The sequence below is a fragment of the Ochotona curzoniae genome, unplaced genomic scaffold, assembly GCF_017591425.1.
Source record: "Ochotona curzoniae isolate NIBS_2020 unplaced genomic scaffold, NIBS_Ocur_1.0 contig_64, whole genome shotgun sequence".
NCBI classification, from domain to species: Eukaryota; Metazoa; Chordata; class Mammalia; order Lagomorpha; family Ochotonidae; genus Ochotona; species Ochotona curzoniae.
Window position 1 is genome coordinate 44,916,899 of NW_024466502.1, and position 23,121 is coordinate 44,940,019.

At 35.2% G+C, this 23,121-nt stretch overlaps 2 protein-coding genes and 1 non-coding gene across 4 annotated transcripts in view; 1 reads left to right on the forward strand and 2 right to left on the reverse strand.

Annotated features, from left to right (window-relative positions):
• RB1 (RB transcriptional corepressor 1) overlaps positions 1–23,121 on the forward strand; it is a 125,946-nt gene that overhangs the window by 76,792 nt on the left and 26,033 nt on the right. The gene's annotated exons all lie outside the window — the stretch shown is intronic.
• LOC121163835 lies at positions 3,411–3,515 on the reverse strand. The gene has a single exon (XR_005884982.1). It is a non-coding gene; the product is annotated as a U6 spliceosomal RNA (small nuclear RNA).
• LPAR6 (lysophosphatidic acid receptor 6) lies at positions 8,442–10,432 on the reverse strand. Its single transcript, XM_040991415.1, has one exon. It carries the CDS (start codon positions 9,724–9,726, stop codon positions 8,689–8,691), a length of 1,038 nt encoding a protein of 345 aa, XP_040847349.1. The 5' UTR covers positions 9,727–10,432; the 3' UTR covers positions 8,442–8,688.

The following is a 23,121-nucleotide window of genomic DNA, read 5'->3' on the forward strand; positions in this document are numbered from 1 at the left end:
TCCAGACATACTGAAGGGGGAAATAACTAGGAAAGTTTTCTTAAGTATAGTCTGGCAGTGATTCTCAAACTTTGGCATAAATTAAGTTCCTCTGGAGAGCTTATTACATAGCACAGAGTCTCCAGCGGAGAAGCCAAGAAGTTGCATTTCTCTAATGTTTCCAACCAGTGCTGATGTTGCTGACCTGAGCACTACACTTTGAGAATCATATTTTAAGAACATGAGAAAACTGGACCCATCTCTCACCAATGGCCATGTCAGCTTGTAAGAACAAAGAAAATCTGCCTCTCTCTGAACTAACAATTAGCAGGGTGGGCCCCTGGACATACCCTCAGTTTGGTATGCAGTGTTCAGGTTGATGCCCATGCTGTTGTGCAGAACACAGACTATAGTTACAGATGTCCCTTGACTGAAGATGCTCTTATATACTGATAAACCTGTTGTAATTTGAAAATAAGCATACATTAGAAATGCATTTACTATTCCTAGCCTACTAAACATCATGGTAGCAGCATGGTGTACTGTAGTAGGGTCATTGTTTTCCCTTATGGTTGCTGGAGCTGTGGTTCCTGCTGCCACCCTGCAACATGGGAGGTATTATACTAGATGTTGCTAGGCCAGAAAACTTGAAATTCAAATGAGTTTTCTACTCAGTGTGTATGGCTTTCACACCCTCTAGAGTGAAGGAATTACAAGTCAAGTGATGCTAACTTGTGGACCATTTGTACTTGCATCTCTCATCTTCACCTCAAATATGTGTATATGAATACACACAGAGAATTGGGCTTTCGTGATGGCATCAAAGTGAGAAGCTGAGCAGAAACTGGGGTCACAGTTTCTGTTGTAAACTTCTGTGACAGGCTTGGAAAAAGGAAAAGAAATATAAAAGATAATTATTACTAGAAGGAAAAAGTTCCAAACCATTGTGATGTTAGTTTTCATTGCACCTCAATTAGGTGTCTCTATTTGTAATCAGAAGGACCAGAGAAAACAGAGAAGGGAAAATAATAGTAATAAAAAATGAAGAAAAACTTCCAAAACTAAAGAAAGCTACACAGCTTCAGATGGAGATGGCATAGTGCTATGCATGATGAATTAATATAGATATATATTGGTAGAAAATCAAAATTCTGAATATAATGAGAAAACACTAAAACTTCCAGTGAGAAATTGTGTTATATTCAGGGGAGTAAGATCTAGATCAGCAGGGTAGTTCTCACCACAAATATTGGAATTGTAATTTATTATTTTGCCTGCAGTGGCTGAAACGGCCAGGCCAACCAAGAGCCAGGAATTCAATCTTGATCTCCCACACAGGTGAGAGGAACTCAATTACTTAATACACTGTGATTACCTCCCAAAAACCACAATAGCTGGCAGCAAGAATCAGGACCTGGAGCCAGTCTAGAACTCAGGACTCAGGTGCTCTTAACTGCCAGACCAGGTGCTCCCCCCAGGAACATTGAATATATGACGTAAAATTATTTTGAATTACATCATCAAACATGAGAGCAAAGTGAAATAAGTTTTACACATGCAGGTTTATCTCTATGCTGTCCTTTCTGAAATAAAATTAATAGAGAGCCTGCTTTAACAAAATGAAAAAGGAGTCCAAGAAAGAAGAGTTGTAGTGTAAGGGATTTAAGCTGCTGCCTGCAGTGCTGGAATCCTATATGGGCACAGGTTTGAGCTCCAGCTCAGTTTTCTGCCAATGTACCTGGAAAAGCAGCAGAAGATGGCCCAAGTGTTTGGACTCCTGCATCTGTGTGGGAGGCTTGAATGAGGTTCTTGGTTCCTGGCTCTTGGCTTCAGTCTTGCCCAGCCCCAGCCAGCCATTGTGGCCATTTGGGGAATGAAGTCCTCTTCCCTACCCCCCTCCAAGTCTGTTCCTTCCTCCCTTGACCCTTAACTCTGTCTTTAAATAAATACAGTAAATCTTTAAAAACAAAAAGAAAAAAAAGAGGCATCATGAGAGCCAAGAAAAAGTGAAGCTATCACAGCAGTATAGACAGAAAAAAGTTGAAGAAAATTCTAGGATATAGCAAGCATAGAATATAGTACTACAAATGAAAAGTCAGTTACATAAAGAGTGACTCCTAAAAAACATGTTTTTTTTCCTCACCTAAACGGTAGTAACTAAATAGATAATAAGCTGATCAATCTGATAGTAAGAGCTATGATGATAACTTTGGAGTTGAATTTTCCTACCAGAGTAGCAGTGTAAAAGAAAATTTGTTTTTATCCTTGGATTTTGAAGAAGTAAATGAGTCATAGGTTTGATGAATAGAGGAACAATCCTTATTTTATTTGTGTTTTACAGGTAGGTGTACCCAGATTAGATGTATTTAAGTAAGTGGGCACGGATTATGTAAAATTGTTCTCAATGCTAGGCCTCTTCTTTCCAGTCTCCCTATTTTAATCCTATATTAGCTCCTATAGGGAACGCAGAGAGCTTTAAAACAGTGCCTTTCCTCAAGAAACTTGTTTGTCTGGTGAGGAAGTTAAGACATAACTCCTGTACAGAGGCAGTAAATAAATATCAAATAAGTGACACAAACACTAAGCATTATCAAGCACGGTTTTGCTTAGACTAGAAGCTGAATTGAGCTTTGTGATATAAAACAAAGGAGCAGGCAGAGTGAGTTGATAGACTGGGACAGGTGGCAGCTGAAGAACATGTGGTCTGATGTGATCTGCCTAAATAACCCATCACTAAAATGAGAGTTAGCATGTAAGCATTGTGGCTCAGTGAGTTAAGCAGCCACTTGGATTGCCAACATCCCATTTCAGAGTGCCTGGTGCCAGTTGCAGTTCGTCTACCAATCTAGCTGTTTTCTGATTTATCTCGGAGGCAGCAGACTGCAGATAGTTAAGTCCCTGGGAATCCTGGCTGGAGTTCCTTACTCCTGGCTTCAGCTTGACCTATCCCTGGCTATTGCAGGCATTTAGGGAATCAACCAGTGGGTACAAAACCTCACTCATTCTCTGTTAGTCTGCCTTTCAAATAAGCAGGTCTTTAAAAATAAAGAAATATGTTTACGGAATATGGAATTAAAATATGCTAAGAAAGGAAGTGAGCATTAGAAACACAAGATGACTAATAGACTACACTGGAATGAAGGAATCTTATTTGGAATCAGGAAACTAAAACACTCAGCAGGTCAAGTTCATATTTTGGAGAACTTTCAACTTCAAAACTGTACTTTTCCTTTCATCTTCAATTAGGAACATGACAGTCCTAAAAACTGGACATGAAGTGACAAGCATAAAATGATGATTTAGTAGGTGAAAGTAGTTAAACTGTCCTGAGGGGGAGGAGGGTTAAGGGAAGTGGAGAAGAGGCTGAGTGATTGTGGTAGCCATAATATGACATGGGAACAGGATTGACAGTGGTTAGTAAAAAGGAAAGAAGAAATGAGATTCTCAGCTGAGGATAAGAATGTCATCCTTGAGGACCTTGCTAATCTTATCTGTATCATTCCGGTTTTAGTACTATGTGCTACTGAAGTGAGCACAAGAATCATAGAATGTAAAACACCTTTCATAGTATCTATTTCAAAACCTATAACTAAAGATGAAGAGGTTAGTATAGGGCTAACTAAAGTTATACTAGCTTGTAAAAAATGTTCTGAGTAGACTTATATCGCTCTTTTAATAGAAGTTTAAGGCTCATTCATGAAACAGATAATTATTGAGACCAGTTATGTAGCAGAAACAAAGATAAATGACGTCATGAGGGGTTTTTCCCTCCCTCACATCCCTATCAGCTTTCGTTTTGCTTGACTCTGTAGACAGGCAGTACTCATAGCCTGTAGGCTGACCACTTGTTTTCGTAAATAAAGTTTTATTGGAAAAGCCTCAGGCTTGTGCGTTTCTATTTTGTCCATAGCTGTTTTGCAGTGTGACACAGAGTTGAGAAGTTGTAACAGAACCATAGAGCCTGCTACCTGACCCTGGAGGAAAATATTTGCAAATTCTCAATGTACAACTTTAACATATTCCCCAAGTCAGAACTGTACAAAAAAGTGTCATCAGAAAAGCATCATGCTCTATTATCCCCTTTTCCCCATTTTCTGTTGCATCCCTTGTTTTCTGGTTTGTACTTTCTGGCTTTTCTGTGTGGAAAAATAAGCAGGAAAAATACATGTTTGTCTTATTTTACCTTTCTCTCACACAAATGACAAATATACTATATGTGCTCTTCTATACTTTTTGCATTTGACAACACTTTCTGGAAACACTGTTTATCACTTTGTGATTTTTCTAATTATTATAACTGCTCAGAACTATATTGTGCATATCTGTTAGTTTATTTATCCAGTCTTCCATGCTTGAACATCTAGATAGTTTCCAGTATAAAGAAATTTCAAATAATGTTGCAATAAGCAACCTTGTACATGTGTACTTTTATATTGTTAAAATTATTTTTTTCAGTATACATATCTGGAAGTGATGAATAACCTTGTACAGATTTATTTTTATTCTATTGAAATCGCATCTTCAGATTAAATACCTAGAAGTAAGAATGCTGGGGTAAATACATATATATGTGTGTATGTATGTTAGCTATTGCCTAATTTTCATCCATAAAGGTTGTATGGTTTGGCATTTTCATTAGCAACATGTGAAATTACAAATGACTCTTCTACAAGGGCTGCAAACTTCATCCAGGAATGGCATTATAATATTCTTCCCACCTATCATCACTGTCACTTAAAAGCTAATTTTGCCATTTTAAAAAGGGAGAAAGAGTATAATCAAAATAAATGATAGAATCAGCTCTTAAATTGTATATTTATCGGGCTCTTTCTGTTGTTTTTCCTTTTTTTTTTTTTTTTGCTGAAGATAAATGCATTTCTATCCTGTAGCAGAGGGCTCTTTGAAATGCAAATGTAATCATGTTTTCTCCTTAAAATACTTCATGACTTTTCCTCAGTTCTCAACACTTGGTCTGTCAGTGCCTCTGAGATCTCAGCCCTGTAGCCCCAATCCCTTAAACTGTTTTAATCTGTTCTTTATGTTTGACTTCCTTGCTACCATCAAATAAGTAAAAACAAATAAATAAATAAGCAAAACAAAATAAAGAAGTGAAACAAAACCTCACAAACCTTCGTTCTTATCATGGCTCTTCCTTAACTTATTATTTTGTGTAGGTTACTTAGCCTTTTTGTTGCTCAATTTCTCAACCTGGGCTGGTAGTTGTATTGGATGACCTCCAGGCCTTTTCTGTCCTTTATTGTGAAATTTTTCAGAAGCCATTTTAGCAGGAAGGTAATGGGCACATTTTCCCTTTGGTTATTCAGTGAAAATCAGCTAAAAGTGTACACAATATGCATGTTTCTCACTTGGCATTCACTTAAATTATTTTCAAAAGTCAACTGACTGTATAAGTAAATCAAGTTTTGAATTTGAAACTTATTAAATTCTTAGATTGTACTAATTGTCAAGTTTTACCTCTGGGTTATATTTATAGCACTGATTTTGAAAGAGACTTTTGTACTCTTTCCTGAGGTTATTGTAATAAATCTTTCTGAGATAGGGAGGGGGAATGACAGACTTGGTACAAAAAAATGTGCTTGCAGTTAATTTCTTGTTTTGTTATTGGCCCTGCTGCTTTGCTTAGTTAATATTCTTTGTACTTCCTTGAAAGTTACATACATCAGGTAAAAGGGATGAAGAGAAAGATAAAACAAATTTGAGAATAAATTAAACCAGAATGAGGATATTTTGAGAATTAATGCTTTTAAGAGTATGAACATGTTAATTTAAGCAGTATTATTGCTTAATAAATGAGAGTACTTCAAAAAGTGTATGAAATAGAAACAAAGGGTGTTTATTTTGGTGTAAAACAAGTTTGAAATCTGCAGTTTTTCATAATACATATTTCCTATGAACTTTTTAAAGACCCCTTGGATGATTGTTGTGTGTTCTTAAGTTGCTTCATGAGTCCCTTTTAATTCAGAATTTATTTCTTAGCAGTCATTTTAGAAAGGGATAAGTTTCCAGGCCAACTCAACAGAGTTTCTCATAAACAGTTTACTTCAGTAGTACTTTACGATTTCATCTGTGTTTAAGCAATGTTCATAAAATTGTTTCCATACAAAAATTCATTCATAACCAAGAACATGAGTCACATTGTTTTGTGACTTCTGGAGTTGCATATACTTGCAAGCGCTTAAAATGTTTGGGTGTTGGGAGGTAGAAAGATACTTCAAGGCACGAGTAACTAAGGCACATTGACATAGCCAAAACACCTAGTTCATCAGGGATCCAAAGTTGCAGGACCAAAAGCAAGTTCTTCAGTTTCTTAATAGCTATGTACCAGTCATAAGTGAATGATTATCAGTTGATAATATGAAAATTGCTCCATTTTTCTCCTCTTAATCTGAGTGACTTATTTCATTAAATAAATAAATAAATAAATAAATACTGATATTACTGATTGGAATTTACACATTAAATGTTCTTTTAGCATTTTGAATGTACAATATTAAGATTTGCTTATAAAGCTTTGATGAGATAGTGTTTTGTTTGTTTAACCTTATGTGTATATTATAATATACACATTTTGTCCATACTTCTGATTGAGTATTTGATTTATACTTTGTGAGGAAAGATTTCTAAGTTCAGAACCAATGATTAAAATGCTGGAAAGCTGTTTTCCCCACAGGATGAATGTTCTCATCTTACTCTGTTCTTTTAAAGGGAACTAATGTTGAGGTAGAAGATTGGCTTTACCATCTGTTCTTATAAGAAAATGTTAAAAAAAGCATATGCATAAGTTTGTGGGGGTAGGGTTTGATGTTATTATTTTAAGGCGAAAACTGTGGAGTTCCAATATTACATACAGGTTTTCAGAGTAGAGGGTAAAGAGAAAATCTTGAGGATGTATAATTTACCTTAATGTACCACACTGACAAAGGAAATCACTTCAATTTGTTCTGTTTTTCTTCAATCAGGTAATATTTGAAGCTTTAGGTGAGAAAATTAGTCTTCATTATCTGTTACTTTATGAAGAATCTTAAAATTTTTATTGATGTATACTCATGTTAGTAAAATGCAACAAAAATTTCTCTAATGAACAAAGGGACAATGATTCTGGTGACTCTTGTTTGTATTTCAAAATAATGTCCTTGCTTTGTGGTCTCACGTTAGATTTCACTCACAGATTCTGAAGCAGAGGAAAATTGTGAAAATCTCGTAGTTAACAAAACTCCTCACTCCTTCCCTCTATATCAGTAAGTTATTAGTTGCCTGCAGTGTAGAAACGTGTGTTTAAGAGTACTGAATGTATTGTAAATGTTTTTTGAGCAGTATTATCAGATAAAGATACCTCAGGTCAGTGGAAAAAGGCTTTTTTACAGTGTGTATCTAATTCTCAAGGGAAGAAAGAGCCATGTCTCATTTTCCCCCTTATTCTGTTTTACTTTTTCAGATTTTATTTTACTTGAGGTTTGTCTTAAGGAAACCTTGGGTCTTCCCCTACGAATCCTATGGTTATTTTATTTTATTGACTGTGCTTTATCTAAAATCATTGCATCCCAAACACAGAGAACAGCAAAAAGAAAATTTAAATCTTGTCCAAATTGTATTCAGTACTTAAATGATTAAGACTATAAAAATCGATTTGGGAAATATAATTATACTGTCCTTTTCTCAAATAAAAAACATTCTCTTTTGGTTCACTTTGAGAATGCTTGTATTTTTAGAAAAAAAATGTTGAAATATGAAGAAGCTTTAGTTTGTGGCACTTTCTAAATTATAATGTTATTTAGTTTAATTAAGCACAACTGTAGTTGTGTTTGATTATTTGACTTTGTAGTTTTGTTATTTTATATGTAAAGAATTGTGTGTTCTTATGTAATGTTGCTTGCTTGAAGTACCATTTTCAGCTATTCTTTGTTTTAAATGGTTGAAGAGAGAAGGATATATGGGAAGTTAATATATATTTATATATTGCTTTCTAAGTGCTAAGTACTATATATAGTTCATTAACTTCAGTGTTTCTCTGATTACACTTCTTTATTGTGATATAAATATATCACTATTAGTATTATATGTTTTAAAATTTTACTTAGCAAAATAAAAACTTCCTCCCTCTCAATTTTTTTGTCATTTTTCATTTTGAAATTGGATCCAGATATATTCAGAAAATAAATCAAAAGAGTAATTCTACAGAAAGCCACATTTTAAAAGATATTTTTATATAAGATACTTCAAATACATTTGATTATTTCAAATTATTCTCAATTGTGGTTATGGTTTAAGAAACATGATTAGTGGTTTTAATTCAAAATTAAATAAAAATGATGTGTGTTGAATAGAAATAGTAAATACTTAAACTTCTAATGTGAGTAAATTAGCATAAAACTTAGTATATAAAAGAATCCAAAGAAGACACAGATGTTCCCCACATGAGTTAAATCATAGTCATATTGAATAACTGTTTTAACATATTTTTTAATGAACAAATCAAAATGGCTCAGAAAAATATAGGATGGAGTGTGTATACAATAATAGAATATATTTTAATGCTTAATACATAGAATACAAGCTTTCTTTATACTAAAAACTTTAGAAATGTCCACATGTTAATTTCTTTTGGAGGTGAGAAATACTTTTTCCAGAGAACACTTTTCACAGTTGAGGAAACTTGGAGGTTCTGTCCCAGAGGTTTGTTCAGGCAGCTTATATTGTAGATTCATTGTCAAATATCTTACTTTTTAAGGTCTGTAGGTTATGTTGAATAAAATTCTCTGTGCCTTGAACTTCAGAGAATCTGGAGTCATTTCTCCTAACAGACCAGTTTTTCATTTTTATGGAGTTCTGGATTGTGTCCGACGTGAAGTAGTAAACTATAGGGTCAAAACAGCAGTTGGAAACAGCAATGCAGAGCGTGATTGGGTACATTGTCCTTACTGCTGCCACTACTGAGCAATTAACAAACTTCTGCGTTCTCATCAGAGAGTATAAAATAAGATTGATATTGTAAGGCACAAAGCAGAAACAGAATATGACCAAATGTACAAATATCATTTTTAAAATCTTAGTTTTGTTTATTTTGCTTCTACTTAATGTAACAGGTTTGTTTAAAGTTCTCAACACCATACTAGAACAAGTTACATTTAGAATTAGAGGAATAAAAAATCCCACTATTTCAATGAAAATTACAATCCTTGAAAGATAAGTTTTCCATGTGGCTTCTGGAAAGTTTTCAAAGCAGGCTTCTGAGGTATTGTTACCCTGAGAGTGAGTAGACTGAAAAAACACTGCTGGTGCACTTCCTCCGATCACTGTGAGCCACACAGCCATGCAGACGATCTTTGCATTTCGTTTAGTTCTTAGAGTCTTTGACTTAAAGGGGTAAACGATCGCCAGAAACCGATCTACACTAATGCAGGTTAAGAACAGAATGCTTCCATACATGTTGGTATAAAACAGCATCACAGAAATCTTACAAAGTAAATCTCCAAATGGCCAGTTCCGTGTTGCAAAGTAAAAAATCCTGAAGGGCAAAGTAAAAACGAAAAGCAAGTCTGACATTGCCAAGTTAATCATGTATGTTGTAGTTTCATTTCGCACTTTGAGGGTGCAGATGAAGATGTATATGGCAACACAGTTGGATATTAACCCAAGCACAAACACCATGCTGAACATGCAGCCATACAGAGTGTACTTAAAGGAGTCATCATAGGAGCATTGCGAGCTGTTAGTGCTTACCATCATAAAGGCGCAGCCAGTGGAGGGTGCACAAGTCTTTTTGTCCCCACGGTCTTCTTTGGTATTCAGATTGTGATCCCTGCAAACTCCAGTTTATTTGCAAATTATTTGGATACTGAAATGGTTTTAGAGATATTTCCTTTTTTTCTCTGAAATCTCCAAATAAAACATGCAATTTGTTGCTGTAAGGTTTCCACTCGTTTCTTCAACGAGAAATTATTCTCATTTTCTGTCCTCAGAAAATCCAGTAATCCAGGATTTAGTGAAGTGACGAACAGCCTTTAAAACACGCAGTCATGGAAGCCAACCCATGGAATGCAGATTTCACACAAAGCTGCTTTCCAAGACAGGAAAACAGCCACTCTTCTTGTAAAGCTGTATTTCTTGCAAAGTTGTTAAGGTGAATATTCCAGAGTTAAAGCTGTTTTATGTTCTGGGATGTTTAAGCTGAAGTTACCAGTTTTTGCTCTGCAGTGCAAAGTTTCAGAGTCTTAATCATTCCCGGTTTGTCCTCTTTTCTTCTTGCCTCCTTTTACATGAGGTTTTCCTTTTTGGTAATCCTGAAGTGGATCCCAGATGGTGGTTAGCAGAAGTCTTTTAGAAGTTCCCAAATAAATTCCTAAGCATGTTAGCTCTTGCTGAATCGAAGCTTTTTCCACAGTTGCCAGCTGTATTGTGAGACCGGCTTTCTCTGAAGTGAAAAAGAAAGGCCTGCTAGGTTTGTAATGTGACATCACAGGAAGAAGAGGCTGGGTTTGGACAAAGAAAGGTTTCAGCCCAGTTTGTTTGCAGTTCCTTTAATCTGATAATGTGACTGCTGGGGATATACCTAGCAGGCTTGCAAATGGTCGCTGGCTCTTTAGCTGCCCATTAACTTTTTTTTTTTTTTTTGGCGGAAATGCCTTCTGGGGTACTGGCAACCTCTTTGAGTTTTTTTGTTTTGTTTTATTTTGCTTTGTTTTGTTTTGTTAGTAGTAACTGAGAAAACACATCACTGCTGATTGTTGCTCTCTTATTTGACTGCTTTGTCTTTGGGATAAGAATTTTTTTTTCAGAAGTAAAACATTTATGGATATGTAGAAATTGAAATTGTTAATAATAGCTTGATAAAGCATTTTAACTTTGAAAGGGAAACCTTTCACTTTTATGTGTAAGAAGGTTTTGACTGTGAAACTAATAATAAGTCCTGCCACTCTTGGCTTCTGTTTTTCATAATTACCCCTCAGGATTTAATTTAATTTAATTAGTATGCTTGTGAATAGCTCTAATCTTGGGTGTCTCTAGTTTTGATTTTCTCATGTTGTTGTTTCCTTTGACATTGAATTAATATTTTAAAGCTGTTTTGATTTCTAAAGTATTCCTTTCACCAAAGAGTAAATTTTAAAATGTTTACCTTTGATGTGGTAATTAGTCTTATTGTACCCATGCATTTAAGCACAAAATATTGTTGTATGTTTTTAAAGAGAACACCCCCCCAAAAGAAACCACAGCTGATAAAATAAGTTTTGGAGAAAAACAGTTTAATTTGGCTAATTTAATTTGGTTAAATTTTAGATTCATGATTTTATTTCATTCCCCAGTGCTCTTCCCTTAATTTCTTTAATGTGACATTCTAGTTTGGAATATATTTATTTGTCTTCATTTAGAAGTTACAATGGTGGTGTATTACATTTAAATAAATATTTGATATTTTAAAACCTACCAAATTAAAAGAAGGTGTATGTGGGGTGAGGGTGGTGAATTTAAGTGTTATTTCCTGAGAGATTGATGATAATCCAACCCTAGAGATAACCTGTTTTTCTTATTTTAAGCCATCATTTTCAAGAGAAGGCTAGATCCAGCTGTGTTTTACTGTTTCTATTTTTATATTTGATGTAGTTGGAACTGGAACTCTACCTTTGGGTACCAGTTAAGGAATCACCATTTAATGCGTTTTTACACCTTTTAAAAATATTTATTTATTGAGCTTACTTTTCATGCTCAGTGGCTTATTGGTGAATTGTAATCTTTTTATTATTTAATAATTAGTATTAACCAACAAACTTAAGGTTCTAATGGTCTAAATTTCTTCATGTTCTAATTTAAAAAGGTACATATGTGTTCATATTAGAAAACTATAGAAACTCAACAGTGATGAAAAAATATTCTTGTGTTTTCATTGAAGAAAAAAAATTCTGTAAATAATTGTTTTGGAAACATATAAAATCTTAGCACTATACTTTCAAACTTACAGTTTCCTCTTTAGTCTTCTGTACATTTACTTTCACTTTGTATGTACCACTTCCTTAAGGAATTAAAATGTACTAACTCTTTACTAGGATATTTTTCCATATATTGGTATTATTCACTTGCCTTGTTATTCACTTACTTATTTATTTGTAATATTTTCATATTTGGGTTATTAATGTTTAATAATGGATGAATAGATTACTACTTATTAAATGAAACTTCATTATTATCAATATATCAATATACATTGATATTTGTAATTTTTTAAAGAAAGATTTATTTGTTTATTTGCAAGACAGAACCACAGAGAGAGAGAGAGACTGAGGGAAAAAGAGAAAGGGAGGGAGAGAAACAGAGAGATCTTCCATCCTATATTTCTGGTTGTTAGAAACAGGTTTTGACCCAGAGTTAATCCATGTTTGCTATTGAATGAATCATCTCAATAAACTTGAATTTTGTAGAAAGTTGTTTCAACAGGAAGAAGGTAGTTGAATACTAGATTTTCTGGTATTTTGTTTGGCTTCTAAGAAACCAAAGGGAAATTAGTAAACTTGAAAAATCCCTGGGTTAGGATTTTTAAAATATAGAATAGTTTCAAGGGAAATTAAATGAATCCTAGGAACAACATACATTTAACAGATGCTTCTATGTTTGAGCGTCAAACTCATTTTAATGTGAGATGTGTATACATCTAGTGGTTACATCTAGGAATTGGTTTTTCTTTTATGGACTCTTTGGGGAGAAGTCAGATAAAAACTTGAGCCAAACAGAAGTTAAAGTAATTAAGACAAATTTTATTTAGGACGAATACTTGTGCATACATCTGATATAAAATATATTGAATTTCTATCCACATCATTGCTTTTAAGAATTTAATTATGGCAAGAAGCCAGGTTTTACTTATAAGTAACAGTATAAATTATTTATTTGTGTGAGTTTTTTTTTTTACATAAAAGATTTGTTTATTTTTATTGGAAAGTCACATTTAGAGAGAGGTGAAAAAGATCTTTCATCTGCTAGTTCACTCCTCAAGAGGCCGCAACAGCCAGAGCTGTGCTGATCCAAAGCCACGGGCTTCCTCTGGGTCTCTCATGTGGGTGCAGGGTCCCAAGGCCTTGGGCAGTCCTCAACTGCTTTCCCAAACCACAAACAGAGAACTAGAAGGAAAGTGGAGCAGCTGGAATACAAACTGGTGACCACAGGAGATCCAGGTGCATGCAAAGTGAAGACTTTAGCCACTAGGCTACTATGGGCTGGGCCTGTAACTTTTTAAAATCAGTTTGAGAGTGAATATTCTGTTAAAGTTAAGAAAATATTAAAGTTCAGAAGAGCCTCAAGCCTTCTTCTGGGTCTCCCGAATGGGTGCAGGGGCTCAGAGTTTTGGGCCATCTTTCTGCTTTCCCAGGTGTCTTAGCCATTTTTTTTTTTTTTAAAGATTTATTTTTATTATTTTTTATTGGAAAGGCAGATATACAGAGAGGAGAGACAGAGAGGAAGATCTTCCGTCCGATGATTCACTCCCCAAGTGAGCCGCAACGGGCCGATACTATGCCGATCCGAAGCCAGGAGCCTCTTCCGGGTCTCCCACGCGGGTGCAGGTTCCCAAAGCTTTGGGCCGTCCTCGACTGCTTTCCCAGGCCACAGGCAGGGAGCTGGAAGGGAAGCGGGGCTGCCGGGATTAGAACCGGCACCCATATGGGATCCCGGGCGTGCAAGGCGAGGACTTAACCACTTGCGCCACCGCGCCGGGCCCATCTTAGCCATTTTTTGTTGGCTATCATTTTATGGAAAGCACCAAATGTTAATTTTTTTGGCATGTTAATTGTATTTGGTGATTTGGTTGAATGCTGGGATGAGTCTGAGAGCCTCAGATAAGCAGTTTGCCTCCTGGGGAGCTTGAACTCTCTAAGATACTTAGCTTTCCTTGCTGGGGGAGGTAGGTGGGCCTTGAGGCTAGTTCCCTAATATTGTGACTCAAGAAAGTAAGAAACACAGATACAAGGAAATGAAGGACTAGCAAGCAAGCGCTGCACGCTATTGCTCTAAAACGTCTGGAAATAGCTCTAAAATATTTTGTGAGAGTTTTTGTACGGACAGACTTGAAGCAATCTAGAATGCAGATTCTTTGTGAAGTGAAGTAAATTGTGTATGTAGATAGTAAAATGTGAAATGCTTTTTTTTAATAGCCAAGAGTGAAGAGGTGTAAAGGAGCACCAGGCAGAGAACTTTCATAGGCTTTTGGTTCCTTGGATACAGAAAAGGAGTTGGACTGTACAGAAGTCCACTGCTGCTTCTGTATCTGATTGTGATTCTTCGCATACTTGGAATGCTTAAGCTGCCACATTTTTTCTTAAATTCTACTGTTAGGTATAACAATTTATGGAGTCACTTTACATTGTTCAGATTTTAAGCATTTATTACTTTGAAACTAGGCTGTACAAGAAATATGTACAAGAAACAAAAATGCCATAAAATAAGAAGAATCTTTAAAATTTGATCATACTGCCAAGTTAAAATATGTTAAAAGTTATTTTCTTTATATTTCTATAACATTTCTCTTTAAAAAACCTCTTCTTTCCAAAATACAAATGAAATACTGTGCTCTTTCACTATAAAATTATTCAAATTTACCAAAATCTGGAAATATTCTTTCATTTAAAATTTTGAGAACATACAATGTTGTTCCTAAAAGTAACATTTAGAATAGGAAATATACCAAAAAAAAAAGAATGAGATAGTATATGAAACCAACAAATTAATTTGTTCAAGATCAAAAGAAAATGTTAAACCAGTGATATTTTAAAATAACAGAAATTGTCCTAACGTGCTCATTTGAATGCAGCAAGTGCTTACTATGATAAGTTGTAACTCTTTTGGTTCTTTTCTATGTTTTCTATCTAATAATACTCTTAGGAAAAAACTTTCCTAGTTTTGGATTCTTTTAAAAGTACAAAATTAAAATCTTAATTAAAATTTAATTAACAGTTCATGTAAAAATTTACTTACAGTAAATTTTCTATTTTCTTTGACACAAAATATTTTTAGTTTGAGAAATGAACATTTGTAATTTATTTGATTATGTATTTTCTATAAAAATAACTTTTAGGAATATTTATTTAGGAATATTTATTAAATTCTAGACAAGGCTAATATTACTGTATTCTGTTGATACCATTTAAAAATGATTTATCTTTTAGTCATTACTGCAAACACTTAATTCTGTGTTATTTTTTATTGGAGTGTGAGTCATGTCCCTGAGTTCAAAGGGTTGAACCAGCTTGTAGGATTGGGTGGGAGCAGAAGAGGAAAGATTTAGAGGATGATAAATGATGATTATAGTAAAGTAAAAAGTGAATGGTGTTGATGGTTGAAGCTGCTTCAAACAAACAGAATAAGGAAATTAAGAGGAGTAGGAATGCTGTGGTGTAAGCTTTAAACCTTGAGTAAATATATGTTTTCCTGCCTGTACTTAGTCATCCCTTCTTCTTTCTCCTTCCTTCCTCCCTCCCTCCCTCTCTCTCTCGCTTTCTTTCTTTCTTTCTTTCTTTCTTTCACTATGTCTATTTGCTCTTTCTCCTTCACTTCTACCTCTTAAAATCCTATCATATTTCCTGTGGAGTCCTTATGGTTTCATCAGCTTTTTCTATAATTCCACAACACTTAGATTGTTTTGTCTTTAAGATATTTTATGTGATTAACTTAAGATTTAAAAACAGAGATGTAATTATAACACAAAATACAACAATAGGTACTTGCACAGCATAGAGATGACATAGCCAGCAGTCAGTAAGGGCCTCAAAAGAAGATGACACCTAGTAAAGTAATGTTAGCCTTTATAGTTAAATGAAACTTTGAAATTTTAGGTTTGAAAAGAGAACCATTCCAAGTTAATGTCTTATTGTTATGTCATTAGCATAGTCATTTTTCCTTTCTTAGTCCCAAACACAGAAAATTATTTGAGTCATTATTTTCATCTTTATCTCAAGCATGCTTTATACCTTGTCCTACTCTAAATTCTTGGAAACAAATTCTTCATATATGGTGTATGCTCTCAGGAATAGGTGCTTAACTTGATTATAGAATCTTACTTGAAAATGCTAGGTGTTTTGTGGTTTTCAAGAATCTTTATTGCCAGTAAGGTTTAATGGAAAGACCGTCTTACCTGGATATTAAATGACCTGGATTCTAATCCTAGCTATTAAAAGCCAATGTGTCATTTTCAATTGTTTTCTTTTTGTCTAGTTTAATATTCACACCAGTTTTGAAAGACAGAGAGAATATACATTAATGTCTCCGTTTTACAAATCACAAAACTGAAGTTCAGAGTTGTGACTTACCTGGGATTGCAGAGTGATGAGGATATTAGAGAATAGTGAATCTAGGAAAAGAAACTAGGTTCTTATTATACAATACCCAACCCAATTCCTTATATATGTTTGCCAAATCAAAAAACACAACTCAGTGAATGTGTAGGTAAATATAGTAGAAGGATAGTGGAATAAACTCTGACCGTAGATCCAGAAATAACTTACTTAAAGATTTTCACTTTACTCTTAGGGAAAAAGTCTACTCTGCAACTGAACAAAATGTATTGCATGCCTTTCTGACCTTTCAGGTGACTTCTAGAACATATAACATGAAAGAATTTTGAAGATAAAACTCTAAAAAGATGCTATTGTAGATGAAGTATGCCATAAAGTCTTAATTTTACATAGATAAAAGTTATAAGAAGATATAAAGCAATAGGATTCCTGTTTTGTTTTCTTGACCTGATGGAATACCTTTGCCATACTGTGCCAGATCAAGTGGTCATTTGCCATATTTGATGCACTTGCCAGCATTCATAATGCACAGCAGACCTAAATCTTCACATGAATTTGGGTTTTACATAGGAAAAACGTTTTATTTCTGAGTTGGTGTACTTAGTAGTTAACATGGAGCTAGGTAGCACTTAGTACTTCAAAATACAGCTCTGTCTTATTCCCATTACAACTTGCTTTTCATTCTCTTCAGTGATTCTAGTCGCTTAAGTACAAGTGGGGAACCAGACACCTTGAGAAGCAAAGGGTTTTAACCATAGCTGATTTTTGTCATGGCTGAAACTAAAATCTTAGTTTCTTGTATTTGTTTTCTCCCACTATTATTAGGTTGCTTCCAATTTTTTTTTTACTAAAACACAAAATGGGAAACTTCATTTGTAGCACTTGTTGAATATTGAGTGAGGACCTTTGTTTTTGTATGAGATCCATATAAACTTTTTGAGGAGTGGACATTTGGTGTCATGGTTGAGGTGCCTGTCGGCATGGCTGCATCCCTCATTGCAGTGAGTCCCAGCACTGCTCCTGCCTCCAGCTTCCTTGTGATGTGCGTCCTGGAGAGCAGGTGATGGCCAAGTAGTTGAGTCTCTGTCAGACAGGAGTTGAGTCCTCAGCTCTCAACCTTTCCTGGCCCAGTTTCACCTATTGCAGGAATTTGGGGAGTGAACCAGTAGATGGGAGAATCCTTTTTGATACACTAAGTTCTAATATCCCCGAAATTCCACCTACTCTTTTAGAGGTTCTTTATATAAATTAAAAATACTGTAGCATTTATGTTTCATTTTGAGTTTCATCTATACTGATGTGAAAAAATTGTTTGCATTTACACATTTTTCTGTGCACAAAGGAAGGAAATACCTCTGCCTCTTTCAAATAATTAGAACAAAGGTTTTCTATGATTAGTAAGTTTAATATTTTCCGGCATGGTTTGCTATCAGGAATCCAGATGCTCTTCAGTTCATTTTAGTCAGTGTTTACTGTCTTTCCTGTACCCATTACTGGGCATGAAGATAAGAGAAATGGCTATCTCTGGATGCTCCCAGCTGAATGCTTGTAATGCTTGTAGCTACAGACCTGTTCTCTAGTACACCTGCATTTTTTTCTGCTTCCAATGAAGAAATTGTATGCATATGAAGCATGTTTGCTCCCAGATTTAATATTTCCTGGGTTGTACATGTTAGTGTAATGTTATGAAATGTGAGGGGAACGAAAGGGGTGTGGGGTAAGTGAGTGTGTGTGTGTGTGTGTGTGTGTGTGTGTGTGTGTGTAAGTAAAACCAAGGTCAGTGCTTTGTAATGACTCAGAAACAGGTTGCTGGAAACATTATCGTTGAATTAGAACTGTACATACTTTGTGAAAGATGCAAGGAAACCACCGTAAGAAACCTGGAGAACTGATCTAGTTCTCAGATGTCCTTTGCAAGTAGCTTTAAGTGCTTACCCGACACACAATGAAAATTGTAGATTTTTTTGAACTTTATAGAAGAAAAACAACTTAGAACCCTACTCAAAAAAGAGCTATGACCTTGCAGACTTTTAGATGATGTATGTTTTTCAATTGAAGTAAATGCTTAAAGAATGTATGTGTCATTTCAAAAATGATTTCCTGCTTAGTTTTTTCTTTTTAGTTAACTTATTACACAGCTTCTGTGTCAGCAACAGCCAATAGTATAAAATACTTTAGGAATAAATGTGATTGGCAGACTGCAGGCTGCAGATGCAAACAAGTAGAAGATCACACATTTTTATAAAGATTGTAAGAGAACACTTGAATATATGAATATGTGAATTCGTTATTCTGCAACAAAATTTTAAATTTAATGGCTATTCAGCAAAAAAAAATCACAAAAGGTTTTCAGTGAATGTCTTTATAGCTTTGTTCACCTTTAAGAATTTAGGTAGTGGTTATATAATCTAGAATTTTCATTTCTTTTTTTTTTTAAGATTCATTTATTTTTATTGGAAAGTCAGATTCACAGAGAGAAGGGGAGAGACAAAAAGATCTTTGATTATGGGTTCACTCCCCAAGTGGCTACAATAGTTCTGGCTGTTCCTGATCTGATCTGGAACCAGGATCCAGGAGCTTCTTCCTAGTGTTCCAAACAGGTACAGGGTCGCAAAGCTTTGGACCGTCCTTGACTGCTTGATGAGGCCACAGGCAGAGATCTGGATGGGAAGTGGAGCAGCTGGGACATGAACTGGCGCCCATAAGGGATCCTGATGGGTGCAAGGCGAAGATTTAGCCTCTGTTTGATTAGATCTTTATAACAGGTAACAGAATTTTAAAGGCCTTGTTCTGTGAACACTACTGCAAATAAACTTAGGCCATAAAGCTTTTTACAAAAAAAAAAAAGTGCTTTTATTTGAAAAGCAGAGTTACAGAGAGAGAGAGAGAGATCTTTCATTTAATGGTTCACTCCCCAAATGGCCACAATGGCAGGAGCTGGGCCAGTTTAAAGCGAGGAGCCATAAGCTTCTGGTCTCCCATGTGGATGCAGCGTCCCAAGCACTTGAGCCATCTTTCACTACCTTCCGAGACACGTTAGAAGGGAGCTGGATTGAAAGTAGAGTGACTGGACTTGAACCAGCTTCTGTATATGATTCTGACACTGCAGTGGTAGCTTAGCTTACTAACCCTCGGACTGGGCCCCCAAGAAATTTATTTTGATTTTAGGCATTTTTATAATGTTTTTCATGTAACCTAATTAAAATTAGAAGAGAGAAACTGGCTCTTAAACAGATGCTGATACTCAAAGGGACAGGAAAACTATGAGTAAGATTTTAAATCTTTAGTCATTCATTTCTACAATTAAATTTCCGTAGTCACTTCTTTTATTGTTCAATTGATTCCATGTTGTTGCAAAATTTGAAAATTTGCTATCAATACCAGATGTTGCCAGTACTGACTCAAAAAGGTTAGAAACAAAAGACCGGAAAGACTGCCTTACAAAAGGCCCCCTTTTAAAGGCCAGCTTTTTGTTGTTGTTTTAAACAGAAGTGGACTATTTTGACTTGAACAAGAAAGGTTTCTGGACTTTTGTTCTGTTCATATAGATAGCAAAAGACAGGCCATTAATATTTTTTCTGCTAGCGTTATCTTCATCCCTAAGCACACTGATATTTATTTGTTGATTTAATAGCAACTGTTTATTGAATGCCGACTCTAAGCAGGATACTTTTATAGAGCTTGGAATATAGTGAGTTAAGCAAAATTCCTGAGCTTGTAATTTATTTGAGGGAGAAGCTGAAACAGTTATGTAATGGATCATATGATGATAAGTTATCTGAAGAAAAATAAATTACGAGTTCTGGGAGTGACTTTCACTAGTCTTTGGAAGATCCACGAAGAGCTTGCTGATAATGGTACATTAGAACAGAGGCTTGAATGAAAGGATGAATCATGAGCTAACTCAGGGAATGAGCCTATAACTGATCAATATCTTGAAAAGACCTCCCTTTATTTAAATTTTCAAGTTCACTAGGGTCATATCTCCAAGATTTTCCTGGAAATTAGAGATTTCTAAATAACATTTTAACTTGATAAAGCTCTGCAAGTGTACTTTTGATTTTGTTCCGTATGACGTTTTACAGACTGGAATGTTTGTTTTGGTTTTGGATTACTTTTGGCACTTGGCAGTGTTCTTCAAGTTAAATACTTCTAACATAGTGGGTATATTTCATTAAAGGGAGCCCCAAGTTAATGGCTTCATTTCAAGTCAGATTTCATCCTGACTTACATTCTTCCTATTTAGTGCTTAGCTTCTTGTCATTTACTCTTGAATCCTTTGACCGGCATACTGTTATCACAAGAAATTGTAATTTCTTCTCCTGAGTTCAATTTCTCTTACAGAAAGGACATTCTACAGCCTATTTCAGCAGTTTCTCTCTAACCTGTTAGCCAGGATCTTAAATGGTATTTATATCCTATTTGTCTTTTTCTCCCTCATAACATGGTATCCTAAATTTGGATCTACCTTCTGACTCTGTCAACTTATATTATTCAAAGAACCAAGTCTTGGTCTTACTCTATGACCATTACCCAGCCCTATCTGATTACCTTGAAACAGAACTTCACCTTTTTCTGGCCCAGTACCACTCTCTGGAATGTCATGTGTGACATCATTCTCCTAGTTTTTGTTTTTTGTTTTTGTTTTTTTTTGGTTTTAATATTTTAAAAGAAATAAAAAACACTTTCTACTGTACCTTAAAAGCCTTGTCTTACCATAAATTTCTCCAATTTAGCCTCTATATATTCTAGATGTGAGAAATGAGTAAGTTAATTTCTTACATGCTCATTACCTATGAACTGTTTAATCCTCAGTGACATTAAGAGGTCCGTAGTCTAACCTGTTAGAAATAGATTGACTTTTGGAGTTTAGTTTAAAAAAATAAGCATATGCTTTTCTATTTGTGAAAGCATATTTAGATATGTTTGGGAAATAGAATAATATGATTTGATATTTTTAAAATTTAGAATTGCATGTCTGGTGTTGTGATGCATCATTGTAGAGTCATGTACTGTCACAGGTAAGATACAAAACAGTTTCCTTTCCACAGTGAAGCGCATCCACATTCTTCCAGCCCCGTTATTTCTTTGTCAGTTGATATTTCAAAACCATTTTGTAAATGGAGTCAAATAAGATTATCATTTTGGAATAAGCTTCCCTCCCTATTATCATAATTCAGTGGGGATCTATTTAAGATATTACATTATCCTGCGTTTTTATTGCTGACTAGGGTTTCGTAGTGTGGGTGTGCCATACATGTGTTGAAGAACATCTGATCACGAGGAAAGTTAAGGTAAACAGGTGTATGTATGAACTTGTATGAATTGTTATTTCTCTGTGGTAAATGCCAGAGTACATTTATAGGATTGTATGGTCATTGTGAATTTTTCAATAAGATACTGCCAGAGTATCTCCCACAGTTGTTGAACCATCTTAACTTTTCTGATGTTTGTATTTATTTTATTTTTATCTATTTGAAAGGCAGAGTTATCAGAGAAGTAGAGGGAGGGGAAGAGAGACATCTTTTGTCTGATTGTTTACTGCTCCAATGCCAGTTGAACAATTTAAAATTTCCGTTGACACCATATACATGATCCAGTTTCTTTGTATCCATGTCATGCTGTGTTATTACTGCTATTTTTATTTTAGTCATTCTTATATTCTAATGATAGCTTTTCAGGTTGAGTTTATGTTTTCCATAAAGCTGATGGCTAATGATATGGGTTGTCTTTTCATTTGCTTGTTTGTGATCTGTATGACTTGCTCGAAGAAAAGTTAATAGGCTAATCTTCATGAAAATTAAATATTTTGGAGCCAGCACTGTGATAAAGATTAGTCTATCAACTTTTCTTCAAACAAGTCATGTTTTTATGTCAACTGTAGGAATTCTGGATCCCAAAGTTCTCATTTTGTGCTTTTTCTTTTATTATTTCACATTTTATTTTTGTATCTATAACCCATGGCAGAATTTGCAGAGAGAGAGATAGGGAGGGAAGAAGGGAAAGAGGGAGAGAAACTCCATTCTGCTAGTTCACTCCCCAGATGACTGTAGTGGCTGGAGCTAGGTTATCTGAAGCCAGAAGTCAGGAGCTTCTTCCACATCTCCCACATGGGTGCTGCTTTCTTAGGTATGCTAGCAGGGAGCTTGATCAGAGGTGAACAGCCAGGACTGCAACTGGCGCCCATATGGGATGTCAGCGTTATAAGCACAAGCTTTACCTACTATGACACAATGCTGGATCCTTGAGTTTATTTTTGCTGAAGGTTTGAAATTGAGCTTTCCTTTTTATAAGAGATTTATTTATTTTTATTGGAAAGGTAGATTTGCAGAGAGAAGGACAGAGAGCTGAGCCAAACTGAAGCCAGGAGCTTTCTCTGTGTCTTCCACATGGGTGCAGGGTCCCAAGGCTTTGGGGCCGTTCTTGACTGCTTTCCCAGGCCACAAGCAGCAGGGAGCTGAAAGAGAAGCAGAGTAGCTGAGACATTGGGACACCAACTGGTGCCAGTATGAGATGCCGACACTTAAAAGTGGAGGAATAGGCAGTTAAACTATCATACCAGCCACAAGAAAATGAGCTTTCTTATTTTTATTTTTTGCCTATTATTCCATCGTGATATACTGTCCATGGAGTCTTTTTCTTATTAATTTGTTTTTGTGCTTTTGTCTAGAAAGGAACAAAAATTGATTAGGAAAATAGATATAGGATTTTTTTGGTTTTTTTTTTTAAAGATTTATTTACTTTTATTGCAAAGTCAAATATACAGAGAGGAGAGACAGAAAGATCTTCCGTCCGATGATTCACTCCCCAAGTGAGCGCAACGGCTGGTACTGTGCCGATCTGAAGCCAG